The following is a 22239-nucleotide window of genomic DNA, read 5'->3' as shown; positions in this document are numbered from 1 at the left end:
CGATAAACCAAATCAACCATTAGAACAATTTACCTAGCAACGGGGGGTAAATCCTCCATCACTTGGAAGTCTTTAAACGGAGACTGAGTGTCTTTGTAAAGATCTGTTCTGGTTCAAGGAGAATTTATGGGCTTGATGCGAGACTGGCTGGGAGAAATGCTCTGGCCTGTGTTATGCAGGACTAGATGATCATTATGGTCCCTTCTGGCCTTGTAATCTATGAACCCATGAATCTTATGGGCCTCCTGGACTCATCACTGATCCTTGACACCCAAATGACCGTGGTAGCTATTCACGTCTTTTACCAGAAGGTTGCACCCTTTCCTTCCAGGGCCAGGCCACAACAAGCCATGCCTTTGTCAGCTGCAGGCTGTGCCGAGGCACTGTTCTGCCTGTGGGCCTGAAGGCAAAGTCTGCATGAAAGTTGCAGCAGCCCACTACTGGGTACTGTAAACTGACGAGCACACACCGGTCCAGTACTCTGCACTCTGCCCCAGCTCCCCGTCCAGTTCCAGCTCTCTGCTGAGGTCCTTGTACTGCTCTTGAAAGCCACAGCAGCCTGGGCCCCAGCTGTCTCAGGGATGGCTTCCTGCTCCAGGATCCACAGGGCAGCTGCAATCAGTGGGTCCTTTCCACTACTGGCAGAGCCCAGAGCAGGTTTCCAGGTGACTTCTTCACTCCTGAAATCCATCACTCTCAGCGTTCGTCTACACAGGGATTAAAAAAACCCAGTTGGCCCGGGTCAGCTGACTCAAGCTCATGTGGCTCTGGCTCCAGGGCCACACATGAAAATTGCCATGTAGACAGGCTGGAGCCCGAGCTCTGGGATCCTGTGAGGTCCCAACCTGAATGTCCACAGAGCAATTTTTATCCCCTCAGCCTGAGCCCTTTCAGCTGACCCGGGCCAGCCATGCCCGTGCCCTGGATCTTTTATCCCAGTGTAGATGGACCCTTAGAGAGCAGGGTAAGCACTTGGCATGAGCGTCCCATCAGTGTTGTCAGCAGAAGGAGGCCTGGTGGCATTCATCGTGGAGACTAAGCAAGAAAACCCTGCTGTTGGAGAGGCGGAGACAGGGCCCCCGGTACACGGAGTGCAGGGTTTGAATGTGTATGTAAAGGGCTGGGATTTCCTAAAGGGGTCAACACTGACCTCACTCTGCCCCCACTGAAAGCAAGGGGAGTTTTAGCATTGGCCTCAATGGAGCAAAGTCGGCCAAGGCCAACGGCTTTGGAAAACGCTGCCCATTGTGATGGTAGTGATGGCAGTGCTGAAAATACAATAGAGAGAGAGCTAGAATTGTATCCATTTGCCAAGCCCCTCTATTGCTAATCAAAGGGGATTATAAGGTTTAGATTGAAAACTAAGTACAGGGTATGTTTTATGCATGAGATATTGACTCTTAATTCTTTTATCTCTGAGATTAGCTTCCTTTCTCTGTGTTAATTATTTCCAGTGGGGTTTACTGGAATTTTATGTGTTGCAGGATGATACTTCTCAGAATAAGCCATGCGCTGCATACAGGTTTACGGTGGTGAATGCATCACTAAAAATAACGATTTAAAGAATCGAAAACGAGAGGGCGATAGACAAAGAGAAAAGAAATAAATTCCACCAAGTCCAGAACTTTATTTCATGGAAATAATTATAACAGAGAATGGAAATAATGTTCTTAGTGAATCAGTTGGCTTTAAACTTAGAGGATGCAACAGAAAAGCCCTTACTTTAAGGATATTCCAGAGGTAATAAAAATATCATGAAGGAGCTATTTATGTTTGTAATGTGTTGTCATTACCAGTGGCTTATATCTAGGAACAATAATACAAGAAACCTTCTATTTAAAGAATTTGTCCTGAGAAGTTATTTTCCCCAAGATCCATAGATTGGAGGAGGAAGACCACCGGGGACTCCTGGCCAGCTCCTACCACCAGGACAGACAGGACAAAAGGCAGCATGTAACCCACAAGGATTGGTGGAAGGGTGATAGGTCATTGGTGACCTCATCCCATAGAAGACATCAGCAGTGAGAAAGGTGGGAGCCGGGGTTCTCTGTGAGAAGGAGTTGTGGGGTTGCTTGCATCTTCCCCTGACATCCTGGAAAGGGGAGATGGGGATCTGTCATTTAAAACTCAAACTTAATTTGTGAATCCTAAAATGTTTGGGGGGAAAATAGTCAGAGGAGCTGGAGAAACCTCCTACTTGGAGCCTTCACCCTCCCAAATTCTCATTCCATCTTGCAAGCTCTGCCACACAGCATAATGCCCTACTGTCTGTGGGCAAAGGCATTTTGCTCGGACAAAGCAGACCATTGAGAACTTTGCTGTTGGGCATAAAGAACCTGTGTCCTTCGGGCCTATGCTGTGGTTCTTTCCGGGCAGGCCCAATGAAACCCCATTCATGTGGCTACAAGGACGGCTGCGTGTTCCTTGAAAATCTTGCTCTTGGCATGGATGAGTTGCAGGTATTGCTGATGTGGGACAACACAGGCCTGGCCCGGGTAACAGACCACAGGCCTGTGAACTCCTCTGCCAGTCACACTGGGGCCTGTCTGAAGCATTACCCTGGCTTGACTTTCTCGCCAAGCTCTAATTAAATAATTAGCTTGGTAATTTTCTCCTTTTCACTCGAGGCACCACCGAGTCTGATTCCCATTGTAAACTGCCGGCTCGTGTGTAAGGCCATTAATAGCTTTGCTATGGAGCTTTCACTGTGCAGCGTGAGGAGCTCTGTGTATTTGGGTCTTGGGGTTTTCACTCCGTTTCCAAGAACATCAGTGGAAAGGATTTTATTACAGGGTGGGCCAGTACCAGGAGGGCCTGGGTCGCAGGCCAGTAACTCTGGTGGCTGCCGTCAGGGGGAACAGGGAATTTACAAGGGTCGGGCTGTACAGTATGGACAGAGAGAACTTTGTGACTGACCTAATGTGTTGTGCTAACCTTCTCTGCCTTCTCAAAGAGCTGCAGCACTGAAGTCTGTATTACTTAACTCTTTGTTTGCTCAGCACTTACCGCTAACACAAACTGGACAATATTTTGTGCCAAAAATGAAAAGCAGGCATATTTTGCCAGGAAAAAGGGGTGGTTTATCTCTCTAGCCAATGAGTTTTATACACTCATAATGCACCCATCCATGAATCCACAGACTGAAGCTCAGCAGAACTTTTCTGGTGTAATTGGACATCATGCAAAACTCACCTGAATTAGGGTTTTGTTGCAGATCTGAGTTTGGAGGTGCAAGGTGTCAAACTAATGCAAGGAAAGGCTGTTCTTACGGTCTTTTCAGCCTCACAAGAAGCAAGAAGGACCAAAAACGTCACCTGAAAGCTGATTAGCATGAGTTTCCTCGTGCAATTTGTTGACTCTAGAAGCTGAGCTGTTCATCACAACTCTTGAGAGCTTCTCCAAGCCCAAGGGGCTTGTGAGGCTCAAGTAATTAGTTGTTATAATTTTGATGACGTTGATGCTCATCTGCCACAGGAATCTACAAACATGGGTGTGCAGGACTGCTAGGGAGAGGGCGAAGTGGGGAACATTGGTGTCCACTTGTATGCAGGATGACCTTTTTTAGATAATGCTTTCCCCCCTACTGTAGTGCCTTATGTATTACTAATAGCTTGGATGTGATCTCTCCAGCAGCTGAGTCTGCTCTGTCCATAGATCATAGACATCAGCAATTTCAGCAGAAGCACGCTGGTGAGTTACTAGATTGCGCAAACTCTGGAAGCACTGGAATATTGTTTTGCAGTATTTTTTCCAGTGAGTTAGAATGATCCTGATATCGCAAGTAGTGTCTCAAGCGTACCAGTCACTCCTGCTGCTCCGGAAATCCAGTGGCTACTAGCACTTAGCCTTTCACTCAGGCTTTGCCTACACTACCAAGTTCTGTCGCCAAAAACTGCCTTTTGGCAACAGAACAGCAAGAGCGTACACAGTACAATGCGACTTTTGTCAGGAAAAACGCCCGGTTTCAGTGACAAAGAACATCCACCCCTCCGAGAGACTTTTTTCTTTTCCCCTCCCTTTATCGTGGACAAAGAGCCAGTGCAGACTCTGCTGTTTGTTTTGTCGACAGAACTGGCGTCCCCCAGTATCCCACAATGCCTGCTGGGATGGCTCTGCTCACCGGTTTGATCTCTGCTGCCCTGCAGACATGCACCCCTCCCTTTTCAAAGTTCCGGGAAGTATCTGACAGCTGAGCGTGCGGCTCCGTTGGGGGAACAAAGAGCAAATCGTTAATGTGGAAGGCTCCTGTTCTGCCCTGCACTGGAGCACAGCGGCAGGCAGACTGCTGCTGCAGGGACGGGACTGCTGCGCTGCTTTGACAAGCCTCAGCCCGGAGAGCTCCCAGAGCAGCTCGGGATGTCGCTCCCGGCAGCTGAGGGGGCTGTGGGAGAACTCGGTGGGAATCCTCCCCAGATGCGCAGCTCTGCCTTCCCGCAATGCTCACTGTGGGATACATACCCACGGCGCATTGCTCACCCTGTCGATGATGGTGTCCCCAGTGTGGCCATGATCTGCCGACAGAGGGAGGAAGTGTGAACACCCTTCGGCGATTTTTGTTTTGTTGACTGTTGGGTGTCGACATCTGCCTTTCCGTGGTTATTTATGGATCTAGTGTCTACAGATTTCCTGCGGGTCACCCTGGAGAAGATTTCTCTGGATGCCGGCTTAGGGCTATGCTGTCAGTTTCCCGGCTTGTCATTTTTTTTCTCTTTTCCAATTACACATGCAGGCTTCCTTTAGAGCATCGATTCTAGATGCCAGCCTGGCATTTTCGCTCTCTTTTTGCAATATAGGGAGGTGTTATTTTTGCTTTCACTCTTCTTCTCCTGGCTGCCCCAGTTAGAATTCATTGCCCTGGCAGTTTGTTCTTAGCAGCATCTGCTCATGGCAGCAGAACTGATCTGCCCTAGGCACGGCTGCTCTTGAACTTGGCCCATGAGGCTCTCCAAGGACATTGCATCCATAACAAGGGGCAGAATGCTCCCATGGGAGAGAGGGATTGTTCCATTTGCATCATCACCCAAGGAGCAAAGTGCTTGCCCCAAGGCTGGCAAAACCAGGGAGATTCTGGGTTTGGGTCCCACTGAGGTAACACATCCTTGAACTTCACCAGATGGTTTGTGTTTGCACGGGAAAACTCAAGGGACCTGCCTTTGCAGGCTTTTAACCTGCGTGTGTGTGTGTGTGTTTGGGAGACATTTCTTCTCCCAGTCCCATGCCTTTGCCCCTTACACGTGTAATATCCTGAGCAATCCCTCCCTTTTTTTCTCATTCAGAGCCTTCCTAAAGCACCACTTATTTTGTGTCTCCCAGAAAAGGCATAAATATAGCAATAACATTGTGATTTTCCCAGGTTTGTACAGGCGAGGGAGTGCACGCCTGTAACCCTGGCCCTTTGCTCCATCCCCTGTTGCTCCCTGCTTTCCGCCGGTTGCTGCATCCCCTCCTCTTTGCTGCTTTCGTCAATGATGTGATTGTCAGCTCTTTGGCCAGGAAACCATGTCACGTCGGAGGATTTGCTCTGTGAAGCACCTAGCCCGTTTTGGGGGCAATATCGTCCTTGTCTGACAGTTGCCTTTGAGCTGTCTCTGTGGGTGACATCTCTGTGTCCCGGGCGCGTGTCTGTGTGTGTGTGTCGAGCTGCTCTGCAAAACACATGCCAGCACGCTGAGGAATATCAACAAAACTCTCGTTTAATAGGCGTTAACCTGAGGATTGCTCTGACAGAGTTTGACAGTCCCTGGACTGCCACATACGAAGAAAAAGGAAACCAGATTGCTTTTCTCTGTCAGGACACAGGCGTCCGATCTCCTAGAAAACCTCAAATGATTGGCTAAAGAAAGAGTTAAAAACTCTGTAGTTACTCCTTACAAAATACATTCAGAGATGAGACCTGGTTTGTAAGCTAAGGCTTCTGCTTGCACCTAGATGACTAAACAGCCAAAGAAAAGAGAAATCAGGAAGGGAAAAAAAAAACCCAATGAAAGCAAACCCCGCAGCCCTGATGTTGCTGTCATTTTCCATTTGGCTATGTCTTTTCCTCAGACACATTAAAAAAATATATTTATTTAAATTTTTCCTCTTCTCAATGTAGTTTGCTTTGCTTTCCTGGAATATAGAGATATATAGAGAACTGTGCACTGATTTCTATCAAGAGTTAAAAGCCAACTGTCAAGTAACTAACTATAGAAAAAGGCAGAGTACAATATATGGCTTTTGCATCTAATCCAAAGGGGACTCGCAGATTATGTTGGCAGGGTGGGGGAACTGGACTGCAGTGAAGTATTGATCCGGGAATGAACTGGTGGTTTGGAATTTGCTGCAGGACCACACACAGCTCCTAGGAACTTCGGCTTTGCAAAATGATACCTTACTGAAATACACACACACAAATCCTTTGGTTTTTGACTCCTTTTTTTCCACAGCAAGAACTCAGAGGCGACAGAGTGTCTCTCACAGCTCCCTCTTGGTGTGGCCATGGATTAGTGTCTGCGTGGGTGTGGGGGCGGGTTGCAGGGAGTGGTCCTGAATTGTTTCCAGCTGGAGTAATTTGTTCCTGATTTAGCCATCTAAACAGCTCAGTCTCGGGATTTCCTCCCTAAAACTCTCCATCCCTCTCCTTGTTCTCTTGTGCACAAGGCACGGTAATGGCTGATGGAAAACGGAGCAACATCCTTGTTGCTGAACAAATTTCAGGTTAGAGGAGCGACTGCGAACTCATTTCCAAGGTGGGTGCTCAACCCTTCTCGGCAGAGCAGCAGGCTTTGGGAGGAGCAGGAGAGAAGGAGAGTCAAGCAGGCTGAGTAAGAATGGCTGCTCTTATCCTGTTGACTCCAAAAGGCTCCTTGTTGCCTCTCCAGAGATGAAGGGCTTTTTAAAAGGCGGTGAACATCTAGAGTACGAGCTATTCAGCTGCAAGATTTTCAATTACAATTCAGCTAACTAAAGGCTGCATCCTGTCTGCTGTTGCTGTACTGTGGAATCCAAGCCAAATGGGTACCTGATGCATGATTAGCGTAGATCGGTCCAATCCGGACACTGGGGCCTGAACCGTCCCTCCCCCTTGAATTTTGAGGGAGTTTGGATTCACATCTAGATCCAGACTTCACACCTTGGACACACTGAACTGGAACCTCAAATCTGGGGACCCCAGACTCTGGTTGACATGAGGCTCAGATCCAAATTCAACAGCTCTCCAGCACTTGGTGCCCAGCCCCCAAACCATTTGCTCATTTGTAATCCTCCAAAGGACATTGACGTTACCCCTGCTTTATGGCTTACGGGCTGTGGAGGGCAGGGATGGAGGACCCAGCACTCCATCTCTCCTTGAGAATCATTTTTTCCTCTCCTTCTTTCTGTTCTAATTTTCAGTGGTAATGAATGTCAAATGAGCATGCAGGGGGATCTAATCAGCCTGACAGCTTCAGTGCTAAGCGGCCCTGCAACTACTTCCCCACCCATGGGTGATTGTCAGCACCAGGGGATGGGTCAGCTGTGAGCGCTTGAGGGAGACCTTGGCTTGCCAGAGGAGAGAGCTGGCGTCTGCGAGGAGGGCAAATGGAAGTGGCTTGTGGTGCCCTTGCACCGACGAAGCAGCAAATATTTGTCTAAAGATAATGGCCCTGTCTGAGATTCTGTGACAAGAATGTCAACAGCCACCGCAGGAGCCTGTCCAGGCCCGGCCGCATCTGCTGCCAAAGCCAGTGATGGGAGAGATGATCAGCATCAGCCAGGCCTTAGGCAGGAGGAGGTGGGAAGGACAATACAGCTGGGATGTGGGTGGGGGATGGGGCACGTTTGCTCTTGTTTAAGCCAGTGTAACTCCAGTGTCATTCCTCAGATTTAGACTCATGTAACCACGGCCCTGATCCAGCAAAGCGCTTAGGCACATGCTTAACTTTGAGCATGAGAGTAGTGGAATAGGCCCAGTGGGACTGTTCCTGTGTTTACAGCTAAGCAGGTGCCTGAAATCAGTGGTTCTCAGCCTCTTCCTTACTCCTCTCCACCCCAATGCCCATCCCATTCGGTCAGGACTTCCCTCCTACTGAGTGATCTAAGAAAATCAAGGTGGTCGTGCCCCCCAGGTTGAGAAGCCGTGCATACAGCTAACTATGTGCTAAAGCGCCTTGCTGGATCAGGGCCTGTGAGCTGAATTAGGCCCGGGAAATGCACGGTGAGTTTTACTGTTAATCTCCAGCATTAGCATTACCCCCAAACTCCAAGGAAGGTTATAAATAAAGAAGTAAGTTATTAGGAATGAATGGATCACCGTCAATAATATCAGATGAAATTTTAAATGCCGTGTCTCTGTTCAGCCCTGTTTCAGACTGGAAACCGGAGGCTGCTTCTCCTTCCTGCCATTTCTGAGCATTGTTCGCCACTTTGTAAAGTCTGACAGAGAACGGAAAACGCACCCCGCGTTACAGGAGAGAGAAAACAGTAAAGACAGCAGAGGTGAAGCTTTTCAGGTCGCAAACGCCAATTCACAACAGCACGATCCCCAAAGAATTTAGACTCGTCGATGTGTTTGCCAAGGCATCTTCTCAGCGATGACGGGTAACCATTCTTTTTTCTCATGCAGGGAATTCATTAACAGCTAATAGCAGCAGGTGGATAATTCAAAGAAAGCCACCCACTGGGTGGAACTAGGTACTGGCTGGGAAAACCAAGCCTTTCTGTTCTGGTTAGAGTCCGTTCCCCCAAGTGTCATCTTCATCATCTCGGATAATAGTCATCTGGGACCCCTGTGAGGTTTCTGAGTTTCAGAGCCATGTCCACGGTTTTAATGTAAGTGCTGATCGTTTTTCTCATCTCGGGCGTGTAGGGGTCATATTCCAGTTTCCTCAGCCCGGAGCGCTTAAAGTTTCCATCTTTCTGGCCCTCAACACACAAGAGTCTGTCCTCAAACACCCTGGTGCCCAGGAGGCTCACCATCCTTTTCAGTTGGACAAAGAGATCTCGCTTCAGGTCCTCAAAGTGCACCACAAGGACGTTTTTGCCATACTTCAACCAGTCCAGGGTGTGAGTGGCCCACCAGGGGGCGTAATTCTTAACGAATTCTGGCCATTCTGCGAGAAGCAAAGGAAATCCATTAACAACAGTATCAGTCACAGCATGTGTGAAGGCACTAGACACTATGTAGGTCTCTTGTTTACCAATCTATCTATGAGTAATATTATTAATATTATGGTGGCACTTTGCAAGAGTAACAATTCCCCTATCAGGACAAAGACCTCAGCCCCTGACCCAATGGGATTACAAAGCAAAGGTCAAATCCTGGTCTGTTGGACGTCAAAGAGACCTCTCAAGCAGGGCTGGACTGATGCATAGGTGAACTAAGCAGGTGCCAATGCCCTAAATTTGGGGGGAGAAGACCCAAACCTGAGTGGCTTTGTGACCCCTATGGTTGCCTAGGGCCCAGTGATGGGTCAATCCAGCCCAGCTCTCAGGCATGCAAGGAAGGCATGCAAGACTTGGTCTAAGTGTACAAACAGGAAGGGTGCAATTAATGTAGGTGGGAGCTACGACATCAGGACTTCATTACAGGGTGAAGTCTTTAGGAGTGGCATGAAGGAGAGGGGGGAAGAAGTGGCACTCGTGTTGACTGGGTCTGGGAGCCTGTTCCAATCCTGGGGACACTGAGGAGGAGGTCCTGGAGCCAGCAGTGGGGGGAAAGAATTGGAGGGGGCTAACACTTATGCCAGGGGGACGGGGCAGAAATATCTGGAAGGCTGGAGACTCTATAAACATATCAACACGGTGTTATGGACTAGACTGTGTTCTTGACCCTGACTCAGGCTGAAGAAGGGACATATGGTCTTAGTTTCCCCCAGCCCTGTCTGATATGCATCCGTGTCTCTTCCCCAATAAGAGTAAGGAGGAGGGACAAGTGAGAAAGGATCGGACGGGAAATGTAGGTATCAAATAACCTGGCTTGTTTTCTCCCTTCCTGCAGTCCGTTTGTATTCCTTTCGTTTTCCTGGAAGGACACGCTGAAGCCCCCCTGTACATGGAGACAGAGTCCCTGAAATGTCAGCTTTGTACAGCTGATACCTCCCTTTGAGCCTTAAAGTGAGACCAGCGGTGACACCATGGTATGGCTTGCTCACTGTGTAAGCTTGGCCAATGACCTGCCTTCTCTGTGTCTCATAGCCCATTCTGTAAAAAGGGGATATGAATTATACTGGTTATACTTGCCTAGCTCACTGGGGTGTAACAGGGCATAATTAATGAATGCCTCCAATGTGGGGCAAAAATCTGATCCGTGCTATGGCTGAGATTTCCACACTCAATTCCCATTCATTTGAATTGCAATCGGGCATCCAAATCCTTATCCAGTTTGAAAATCCTGGCATGTGCATATAGGAAAATCCTCTGTATCTGGCCCCACTGTAAAATACAGTGAGATCTTTCAACAACAGGCAGAAGTGTGCACATTATGATGATGATGAAGGTGATATAAAATTTGCAGATGACACCAAGTTGGAAGGGGAGGGTGGGTTGAAAGCACCGTGGAGGACAAGATTCAAATTTAAAATGACCTTGATAAATTGGAGAATTTATTTGAAATCAATAAGATGAAATTCTATGAAGATAAGTGCAAAGTGCTTCAATTAGGAAGGAAAAATCAAATGCAGAGCTACAAATTGGGGAATACCGCTAGGTGGTGGTACCGCTGAAAAGGATCTGGGGTCTATAGCAGATCACAGTGCGATGCAGTTGTGAAAAAAACTAATGTCATTCTGGGATGCATTAACAGGGGTATCATATGTAAGACACAGGAGGTAATTGTCCTGCTGTACTCAGCACCAGTGTTCCCTCTAATTTTTTACCTCCATGTGTGTAATTAATTTTGTTATGTGCACCAATATGGAGGTGATGTGTGGGGGAACTTAGCTCAGCACTGGTGAGGCCTCAGCTGGAGTTCTCTGTCCAATTCTGGGCACCACACTTTAGGAAAGATGTGGACAAACTGGAGAGAGTCCAGAGGACAGCAACAAAAGTGATCAAAGGTTTAGAAACCCTGACCTGCGAGGGAAGGTTAAACAAATCGGGCATGTTGAGTCTTGAGAAAAGAAGACTGAGGTGAGGGGTGGGGAAACCTGAGAACAGTCTTCAAATAGGTTAAGGGCTGTTATAAAGAGGAGGGTGATCAATTGTTCTCCATGTCCACTGAAGGTAGGACAAGTAGTAATGGGCTAAATCTACAGCAAGGGAGATTTAGGTTAGATATTTGGAAAAAGTTTCTAACTATACGGGTGGTTAAGCTCTGGAATAAGCTTCCAAGGGTGGTTGTAGAATCCCCATTATAGGAGGTGTTTAAGAACAGGTTGAACAAACACCTGTCAGGGATAGTCGAGGTTTATTCGGTCCTGCCTCAGTGCAGGTGGCTGGATTTGATGACTCTCCAGGTCCCTTCCAGCCCCACATTTCTATAATTCGGTGTGATTTTTACTACTGTAAGAGCTGCAGTATTTTTAACAAGCGCGGGGGTGCTCTTTTGTTCATGTCTCTGACAACTGTGAACTGTCATGTTTCTAAACTTAACGGCCCTCCTTACAGAACTAAACTGATCCCACATTCCTACCCTGTTCAAATGGTGTTTTCTTGCTGTTAATGGCCTCGTGTTTTTCCAGTCATGGTTGAGTCACTCTCTGCAGCACATCTGCTGAGGAGGAGTCTTTCCATACAGCATGCAAACTTCATGCATGTCATATGCATCACGACAGGTTTCAGAGTAACAGCCATGTTAGTCTGTATTCGCAAAAAGAAAAGGAGTACTTGTGGCACCTTAGAGACTAACCAATTTATTTGAGCATAAGCTTTCGTGAGCTACAGCTCACTTCATCGGATGCATACTGTATGCCACAAGTACTCCTTTTCTATATGCATCACATAACCTTGCTGACCTTGCCGGATTGATCTTTACCAAAATCTCCTAAAACTGGCTTTAAGTCTGAAACTTCTCTTCTGTAGCCCAGTATCTTTTCCCCTTGTAGCTTCCCTCGACTCTGCTGAGATGCTGCTTGCTTCTAAAGTCAATGGGGCTGACTCACTTTCTGAACACAGAACTGGTATAATTTCCATGACAACAATGTCATGTGAGCTGGAAATCTCAGCTACTGAGGCAAGGTAATGCTTGCCTTCTTTTCACTTCTACTGTCAGTGGCAACCACTTCAAGTCCCCCCCGCCTCCTCCCCTCCGGGCATTTAATCAGCCTCGACTCTGCATTTCTTCAGGCCACTTGGGCTCTCTGGGTTTAATCAAAGTGGCTATTACCACCTGTCACTCCTGAAATTGAATGCAAACAGTCTGTCTAATCATGGAGTTTTGAGGTTGACTTTATAGTTTCAATTCTTTCCCTTGGACAACTGTAAATAAAAATGGGCCCCATGTGTGTGTGTGTTTGAGAGAGAGAGAGAGAGAGAGATACTAAATGTGGTGTTTTCTGATCCTCAACACCAGGAGTAGTTCAGCAAAATGGCTCTGAAAGAAATGACAATAGGCCCTGTCGATAAACTTCCACAAAGGTCTTTGGCTGGTGATTGATAACATCCTCAGTGAGCTCAACTAGTCATCTGATTCCTAGGCTCACTTCACACGCTCCCTACTAAAAATCTTTCCGTTATTCCCAAGGTCTCTCACTAATTGATCCCCACATTAAAATCAGGTGATAAAAAGGATAATGAAACACCAATAATAAGCTGTGATTCTGCTGAAACTGTAATACACATGTATCTTATGATGCATAAAAGCTCTGGGTATGTGCTCCTTCCTCTTGTCCTCCTTGAGGAACCAATGCCTGATTAATAGCTTAACTGTATTTAATTCCCCAAAGAATCATTAAAGACGGTATCTGTTTCATTAAGCAGATACAGGACAATTCACCTTGTGTAATCATATCACATAAAACTTTGCTTTGGAACCACTCCAGGGATATCATAAAATTAATGTCACGGAACAAAATACTGATTTCAAAGAGCCTTCAGCCCAGGCTGGTGAAAAGCCCGGCTGCAACCAGGAGGGAAAGAAAAGATCAGCAGCTATATTCAACAACAGCAGCAGCCAGGAGAAGCCAAGCAAGGTCTCATCCCCTCACATGCAGTTGTTCAGATAATTCTGATAGTGCCTTACATGCCCACTGCATTTGCTCAGACAGGGAGCTGCCATACTTCCATTTTTGAAAGTTGGGTTGGTATCCTAGTCACAGCGATAAGCTCCCCTTAGACGGGTGGATGTAGATTCCTCTGCCACTCACACCGGTGTAGATTTGGGCCACTGCAGTGAGCTGAGTCACTCCAGTTCCACAGCGTGGTGTGACCAAGGTCACAGTCTGGCCTGTTCGACTCAACGGGCCTAGAAGTCACTTGCTGAGTGAGAGGTTCATAGATTGTAAAGCCAGAGAGGAGCTCTGCAATCAGCTAGTCTGACCTCCAGCATAACAGAGGCCATAGGACTTCCCTGAATTAATTCCTGTTTGAGCTAGAGTAGATCTTTTAGAAAACTACCCAATCTTGATAAGAACCCACCTCAACTATTGGGAAATTGTTCCAATCATTAATTACCCTCACCATTAAAAAATTGTCCACCTTATTTGCAGTCTGAATATGCCTACCTTTGACTTCCAGCCCTTGGATCTTGTTACATCGTTGTCTGCTAGACTGACATGCCATTATCAGATGTTTGTTCCCCATGTAGGAACCTATACGGTGTGCTCAAGTCACCCCTCACCCTTCTCAGTGTTCCAAGAGTGACTGAAAATCACCATTCATGGTCCAGCAAAGCCCTTCCACACCATCTCAGGTTCTAGTCTACTCAGACATATTTCCACAGGTGAGGCCAAAGCACCTTCTTAGGGCAGAGCAGGTCTTTGGTCAAATCCCATTGTTGGCAAAGGGGAATTTGTAAGTCAAAGCTTGAAACGGCGGAGGGGCTTTCACAGAGATTTCGGCCGCACAAAACGTCACCTTGCTGGGAGTCAACTGCTGGTGTATTTCTGTGAAATACATATTCACCTAATTCAGAGCTGGGTGGAAAAAACTCATCATTGGCATGATGGCGCTGATTCAGGAAAGCACTTAGGCTCATTTCACGCAGGTCCTGAAATGCCCTTCCTGATCTGGGACCTAAAATGCCCTCCCAGTTGGCACTCACAGCCTTTAGGACTGGATTGGCCCTGGGGAGTGAGCTCCTCTTTCAGCCATTGCGGGAGGTTCCCTCTTTGGGGCCGACTGAGCCATGTTGGTGAGGGAAGTTGCAGTAGAGTGACACACAGAAAACAAGAGGAATCCAGTCTCCAGGGTCTGTCTGCGCTGACCAGTGCATAGACAGAGCATACGATGCTTGGACATGATGCAGAGATCCTTATGAGAAAAGTAAAAACCAAGAAGATCCTGTTTCTATTGGTCATTTTCATATCCAGCCAGTTAGGCCTTTCCTTTGTTTGCTTTTAATGACAGGGAACAAGGTACCAGTGGCAGTCCCTGGTCTGCCACTACATACAGACACACATGATTTGGATGCATAAATGTAGCCCCATGGTGAAGGGTTAAAGGTAGGCTTTCCTGGGGGCTAGCTCAGAGGGCAAATGCCATGGAGGATGACTTTAATTTTAAATTAAAATTAATTTAATTCATTTTAAGTTTATGCTTAAAATTAAAGTCATGTCTGACATGAAATAAGTTGGGTGTCCATAACTCAGTGGCAAGAGAAAGGCCAATAGCTCGGTCAGGAAAGAAAAACAACCAGTGCCCTACGTGTGGCCAAACTGACAGTCGCGGCTGAGGAAAGGCCACGGATTAAGCTAGCAAAGAAAATGTAATCATCTCTCTCTTCCCATGAAGAGTCGCTCCCCCTTCCTTCGGCCCGGAGGCCATGGCTGTGGGAAGAATGAGCAATGCTACAGCTGTCTGTGCTGCACAGGAGGCTGCGTCGATAAGGGACTCCCATTCTTCGGGATTTACGGGGAAGTAACAAAATGCTGGCTCACCCTTTTGTTTTAATCTATGGCTCCGGAGCATTCCAGACAAGAGGCCTCTTAAAAGGGTGAGCGGTGTCTTCCTCCACCTTTCATCTTAGGGACTTATCTGGCCCCCTTCACTGCAGTATCTGAGTGCCTCACAATCGTTACTGTTTTTGTTGCACAAGACCCCTGTGAGGCAGAGTCATGCTGTTTTCCCCATTGCACAGAGCGGGACCTGAGGCACAGACAGGCTAAGTGAGTTGCCCATGGTCACATAGGCAGTGTTGCCCAGTGGATAGTGGACTAGGACCCACGAGCCCTGGGTTCTATTCCTGCTTCTGCCATTGGCTGGTGGCAAGTCACTTCTCCTCTCTATGCCTCAGTTTTCCCATCCCTAGAATGGGGATAATCGGATCGACCCTCCCTTGTAATGCACTTTAAGCTCTATGGATGAAAAGTGCTAGATAGGAACAAGGTATTATTGTTATTAGTCTATTGCAGGGCAGGTACTTGCACCAAGGTTCAAAGGTTGTTATCCTCAAGGAGCTGGTTCCCATTCAGGATAACAGCCCTACCACTGCTACCAACATATGGAATTATTCCTTTCACGTGGTAGAGGCTTGTGCTTTAGTGGTTACACAGAGTGGCGGGCAGGAGCCGGAGGGGGGACATGCCACTGCTTCCAGGAGCTGCTTGAGGTAAGAGCCGCCTGGAGCCTGCACCCCTGAATCCCCCCCGTGACCCAACCCCCTTCCCCAGCTCTGATCCCCCTCCCATCCTCTGCACCCCTCAGTCCCAGCCTGGAGCACCCTCCTACACCCCAAACCCCTCATCCCCAGCCCTACCCCAGAGTCTGCACCCCCAGCCAGAGCCCTCACCCCCCTGCACCTCTGCCCCAGCCCGCAGCCCCCTCCTGAGTGGTCAGCCGTATAATTTATGGGGACCTAATGGTACCAAGCAGGAGATCAGGAAATGGGGGCAAGTTTTTCACCACTCTCATTCCGTTGCTGGAAGGGAGACTGGGCTGGAATGTGAGCTGCCAAGTGAGAACTGGACCACAAAACCGCAGGGTCCCAAACATGCCTACAGCTGACCTTGGCTGATTCTGCAGTTAGAATAGTTTGGAGAACTAGCTGGTATATTTCTCTCCAGCCTTTCCCCTTCAACCCTTCGGGGAAACAATCACTTGTAGTAAAAAAGAAAAATCTGCGCTAGTGCCCCGACTCCAATTCCCTCTCTGCCTCTCTCCTTTCCACTGCAGCAATCCTGAGCAGAGATTAATAGAACACACATGGATGCCAATTGCAATGAAAGCAGCCTTTCTTCACTGCACTGTTTCATAGTTATTGACAGAACCATAACTCTGTAATATTAGGTCCTGTGTTTCTAAACCTGCTCGGCACTAAGACATATTTTCCCATTTTTACTGGACTCACTGGTACTCTGGCACTTGGAATCAGCAGTGCGACTGTCTTGCAAGTCCCCCATTGAACGGGGAATGCTTTGGGACAGGTATCCAGGAGCGGGCAAAGCTGAGTGAATGATTTCCAATAGATAATTCCTATGACAAATGTTGCCTTCTTTTCAGTTTGCACCATTGTTAAATTGATTCTCTATTCAGATTTATCGGTGAATTTCTGCAGAGAATAATTTTTGCTCTGCAGGTTATTTGTTAAGAGTTTACTGCAAATATTCAGAATGGGTAAAATTCACCCCTGGGCAGAGGCCACTTATTGTCCACTTCAGCCCTCAAACAAGGGCTTAAGTAATGCCGAGGCACTGTGTGCTGCCCGCTCTGCAGAGGGATATAGTGCATCTGGTTTGCAGTGTGTTGACTATTCTATGAATTCTGGTTTTGTCCTCTGATGGGATGAGTCAGGTAACTAAGCAACACAGTGCTAGTCCCAAACAGGACAGTCCAGTAGGAAATGTTGCTCTTCATGAGTATTCATGCTGGTAAAGATGAAGTGCTTGAGCTTTCATGGAAAGTGAACTTGAAAGGTTTGCAGTTCTATAGATTCACAGATTTCCAGGCCAGAAGGGACCACTGTGATCACCTAGTCTGACTTCCTGCATAACACAGGCAAAGGGTTTCGCCCTCTATTTCCTGTCTCAGACCCACATCTTGTCATTGATCCATTGCGTACCCTTTAGAAAGCCATCCGTTCTTGATGTAAAGACATCGAGTGATGATGGGGACTCCACCACATCCCTTGGCAAGTTGTTCCACCAGTTAATTACCCTCACTGTTACAAATATGTGTCTTATTTAGAGCACATGGTGGTATATTTTGACTTAAATCCAAATCGAAATTAGTTTTTGCATTGGAGAGAGTATTTGTGGACAGATTTTTCCCACCTTCTCCTCAGCTTTGTGTGTTGATTGTTCTAACACCTCAAATAAGCTTCTCTGAGGCTTCCTCTCTCCACATTCTCTGTGCAGTATAATTATTGCTAAGACAATCAGTGAATCATGCTGAGCGCTCTACCTGACTGGCACAAACTTACACAGAGAAATTTCTGGAACAGTTAGCTATCCCAGACCAGTATGTTAAAGAAAAAGGTTTCAAGTGTGGATACAGTGAGGGGAGGCATGGAAATATGCACATGCTCACTGGACCCGAAAACCTGCCCACGTGTACATAGTGAAACCTGCAAATGACCCCATTGGTGCAGATCGGGGAATGGCCTGCCTGGCTACCTGTTGACAGTTGCCCTTCCCTGAGCTACACAAACTGAGCAGGGCTATGCAGGAATTTTGTCCCCTAAACATCAACAGTGGAGGGAGAAATGGACAACTGCCTTTGTCCTGTATCCTTCTGAAGGAGTCATCCCGTATTGCTTGGTGTGATTCTGATCTCACTTGCGTGGACATAAATCCAAGAGAACCCCAGTGACTTCAGTGGGGTAGCTCTGGATAATTGAAAATAAAATCCAGTCTGCTATCTCTGACAGTCATTTGAAGGAGAGCAGCAGATGGGGCTGCCTGGATGGGTATCCAAAAACCTACCACTCGTGGTTCCAGATAGCACTGTTGTCAGCACCCTCAGCACAGAGACCAGGGCATGGAGACACATACTCCAAAGAAAGACTCAGCACCCCGTCATGCCTGAATTCCCTCAGCCTTCACATCAGTCCTAGAGGGGGGCCTAAACTGCTAAAATGTAACCCCAGAGGTGAGCACAAGATGGGCTGTTATTTTAGAAGATCTGCTGCAGTTCAAACAGCCATGAATGCTGGGACGCTCTATGGCCTCTGTCACGCAGGTCAGGCTAGATGATCAATGTGGTCTCTTCTGAACCTATGAACTACCCCAGATTGAGGGCTAGATAGTGACTTGGTTCATGTCCCCCGGGGGGGGGTATGGCAGAGCACAAGCCCCCCTTACACACCTGCATGGGCTACCCAGACCTTGCTTCCAAGACACACAAGCCCCAGCTACTCCCTAGTGGCACAAATGGGTGAGGAGTAGATGGAGACAAGGCTCCACCCCCTCCACCTCCCGGGCACAGATGAGCTGGTGTGAAATGGTGTTATGATTTGTTACTGGCCTAAGTCAACAGCAAATCGCTACTGCCCCAGAGCCAATGGGGAAACAATTCCTCCTGGGACAGCGCCCCTGACGCACCACCCTGTGCTCAGAGCTGTGTCGAAAAAGGCAGAATCTCTCCCCAAGTTTGGCTTCCAGTCGGAGCTGGGGTTCTGCTCTGGGCATGTCTCTGGTATTGGTGGCTTTGCAACGAGGCGAGAGAGAGAGAGCATTTCAGTGCATGTGGCAATAATGAAATCCAGGCACATACCAACAACGCAAAAAGAGATCCCCTTAAATAAACTCTGAATTAAGGGTAGCAGATGTTCAATCAAGCTAAATATTTTAACTCTTTCCAATGAAGTCAATTTCACAACAGCAATTTGTAAATTGCTATAATTAACAAGCATCTACAATATGTGTCTGTGCATGGATGGAAAAGGTGCTTTCTCTGGAGCAGCTGGGTGTGCAGAATTAAAAGGCTGCAACTGATTTGTCTAGCAGGGAGGATTCTCTCCTGCTGGGGCTCCCACATGGAACGTCCAGTCACTCAGAGGGAAAGATCATCAAATCGTAAGAGGATAATTAGCCACATGTCATGGCCAGGTATTTTATGGCATCATCCTGATAACAGTGATTTCTGCAAGGAGGCCAGGCCCCTTTCTGAGAGCAGCTCTGGCTTCAGAGGGGAAAACCCTGGAGGATTTCTCCTTCATTCTACCAAGCAGAGATTCAGGGCCATGTCGGAGTGTATTTGGGAAAGCAAGGCCTCCCAATGGGCTCTTACAAGCATTTCAGTCCCACGGGTTAGTAGAGTGTTGAGGTTAGGCTGGGCTTGTGTACAAGCACTGGATGGTACCTAGATGAAGGTGCTTTTGCCTTAATGAGCTACTTGTTTTGGTTTAACACCACAGGGAAAGGCAGCCCTTGCAGGGGCATTCTCCATCTAACAGGTTTCCTGTTTCAGCTCAGCACATAGTAAGGCTGAATTGAATAGTCCAATGGGAGTGATGGTGTCACCCTCTGCTAACACCACTGTTTAAGGGATAATGTTCCAAATGGAGGAGTAAATGGCTTTGATGGGTGTTTGAGAACCAGCTGCAAAAGCTGCGTTCCAAGCCTGCTGCAGCCCCTGAGGGTTATCTCTATTGTACCATGAGTTAAAAGAAGATAGGGACAATCAATCCCAGCATCCTCTCCGTCTGCCTCTACCAGCCATACCAACCAAACTCTGTGCACCAAAGCTGGGCAAAACATCTTTTCCTTGAATGTTTGCCCAGATTAAAGGCTGAATTTCCTTTCTCCATATCTAGTCCCCTTATGAGTTTGCTCTCTTGGTGAAATGCCCCTTTGTGCAAAGTATGAGCACAAGGCCTCTGATCTAGTGGTAAAAGCCATGGAATGGAAATCAGAACTCTGGGAGAGAGAGAGAGAGAGCTGTGAGAATAGTGGATTTTTCAGTTTGCTGGTAATTCCGAAAAATTAGGAAAAAAATTGAACCGAACATAAATGGTTTTGAAATTTTCAGTGAATCAAAAAGTTAAAAAAAAAAAAAGAGAGAGAGAGAGAGAGAGAGAGAGAAATCATTGTGGGTCAAATGAAATCCGGAAGTGAAATGTTTCATTACTGCGTCATTCAAGCGTTATTTTAAAATGTGACTGAATGCATGAAAAGAAATTTGATGGAAATTTCAGAACAAGAAGTCATTTCAATCCAAAAAAGTCAAAGCATTTCATTTTGAAAATGTTGAAACAAAATCTTAAGACTTTTTGGTTTTCTTTTCCTCAGCCCAAACCAGTCCGAAACCGGCGCAAATACAGAAAGCATTTTGGTGTCCCCAAGTCTGCATTTTTAACTGAAAAAAAGTTTTGTCTAAAAAATTCCACTTTACTCCTGGATTCTAGTCCCAGGTCGGTCACAGGCTGACCACCTGCTGTGGGCTGGTCACCTCAGTGGTCTTTTAATGCATTCAGGCACATTTTAAAATAACGCTTGAATGACGCAGTAATGAAACATTTCACTTCCAGATTTCATAGCAATCTGTAAAAGGGGGGCGATTATGCCGCTGTACTAAGTAAGGGCAAATACTATTATTATACATGAGGCTGCTGGCTATGAGAAGGATGCATTCATTAGGTCCCTTGCAGCCCTGTAATAGCCTCTGCCCTCATGTACTGTATGTAGGTGTTACAACTGTCCACTGTACTGTAGCACAGCTCTGAAAAACACAAGCCAAAGGAGCGCTGGGTATGGTAGCCTCAGTCTTTCTTCCTACTAATAGAGGGCAGTGGCATGCATAACTCAGCCAGCCTAGACTGCATACAAATTCCGGTGCACGTCTGAAGGACGTTTCGGAACAAAAAGTCATTTCAATCCAAACAATCAACACATTTCATTTTGAAAATGCTGACACAAAACACTGAGACGTGTTCTGAATGGGTGGGTGTTTTCCCTCCAACCCAAACCAGCAAGTGACACCGGTGCAAAAAGTATCACGGTAACTTGCATACCTTTGCCTTTCCAATGCGCGTGAGACGCGAATCCAATGTGACCGCCATACTTCCGATTGAATTCAGCCATCAGGGCTTTGTATGGGTTCCGGATGAGCAATATGGCTGAATCAAAGGCCTCGATTTCTTTCTGGCCACTTTCGTGGGTTTTGATGCAGATTGTCCTTCCACTTCGCCAGTGATCCCTTTCACCTTTGAACCCTTTCCAGAAAAATAAACAGACACAAGAGAATAAGTAAATGCAAAAATAATAATTAAAAAAAAAAAAGACCAAAGAAAAGAAAACAGGAAGCAGGAAGAAATCAGATTGCAAGATATATTTGGATGAAGGCAACTGGCAATTTAAAATATATTTGCATCCTCTTTCCAGAAGGAAATAATGTATTTGCTTGGATTCTGAGCAATTCATGTTTTACTTAGCACAGTGCCTGGTTACCCAGTGCAATGATCTGGTGGGTCAGCATGCAACCTCAGCTTCAGTCCTAGTGACAACTGTCAGAGAGTGGGGCCTAATGGTTACAGAAGGGGATGGGAAGTCAGGAATCCTGGGTTGGCTAAATCACTTTGGGCCAGATTGAGCTCTTGTAGCAATGTAGATCAAGAGTAACTCCAGTGGATTCTCTGGAGCTGGGCAAATTGGGTGACCTCTCTCCATGCCTGAGCCTCTCCCATCTGTGAAATGGGATGATGATGCCTGTACTTTACTAGAAGACAGAAGGCTCTGTGAGATTTAGTTTATCAATGCTTGCAAAAATCCACGGTACCGTGGTGTGTTGGAAGGCAGAGGCTGTCCCCAGCTCCACCACACTGTGTCGATCTCAGCCTGTGAGTGCTGAGGTCCCACAGCTTGCTGACGTGAAAGCACGGGGTGGCAGTGGCCGTGTCCTCGGGGCATTCCCAGGGACTTCGAGGGAACATGCTGCTCATGTCTGGATTAGCCGAGGCCAGTTGTTGGAGGCATGCTAGGCAAAGGGCCAACTGAGGTGGTGAACTGTCCCCCTAATTCGCCTCGCCTGGGACTAAACCACGCACACCACAACTGCAGCGACTCTCAGCAAGATCTGGAGCCTCCTCATTGGTCAATGCCATGTCTAAAGAAGGGGCACCAAAAGCCCCATCATTCCCAGTGCTCCCTGGAAAACAGCACTTTGGGAGCCTCCCCCACTCCAGTCAACAAGGATGGGATGTGTCTGGATTTCATGTCCCCAACAGGGCTCCAAGACTGGATTCCTGGGTTC

At 47.2% G+C, this 22239-nt stretch overlaps 1 protein-coding gene across 1 annotated transcript in view; it reads right to left on the bottom strand.

Annotated features, from left to right (window-relative positions):
* Positions 1 to 5675: 5675 nt before the first annotated feature.
* WSCD2 (WSC domain containing 2) overlaps positions 5676 to 22239 on the bottom strand; it is a 132946-nt gene continuing 116382 nt past the window's right edge. Inside the window, exons 8-9 of the mRNA XM_073313578.2 lie at positions 21002 to 21202; positions 5676 to 9068 (exon numbers count right to left, since the gene is read on the bottom strand). Of these exons, the coding sequence (XP_073169679.1) occupies positions 8716 to 9068; positions 21002 to 21202 (554 nt within the window). The 3' untranslated portion in view covers positions 5676 to 8715. The remainder of the gene's footprint in view (positions 9069 to 21001; positions 21203 to 22239) is intronic.

Source organism: Lepidochelys kempii, chromosome 15 (genome assembly GCF_965140285.1).
Source record: "Lepidochelys kempii isolate rLepKem1 chromosome 15, rLepKem1.hap1, whole genome shotgun sequence".
NCBI classification, from domain to species: domain Eukaryota; kingdom Metazoa; phylum Chordata; order Testudines; family Cheloniidae; genus Lepidochelys; species Lepidochelys kempii.
The sequence above is the reverse complement of the archived record's forward strand: the minus strand, read 5'-3'. Positions and strand labels throughout refer to the sequence as shown.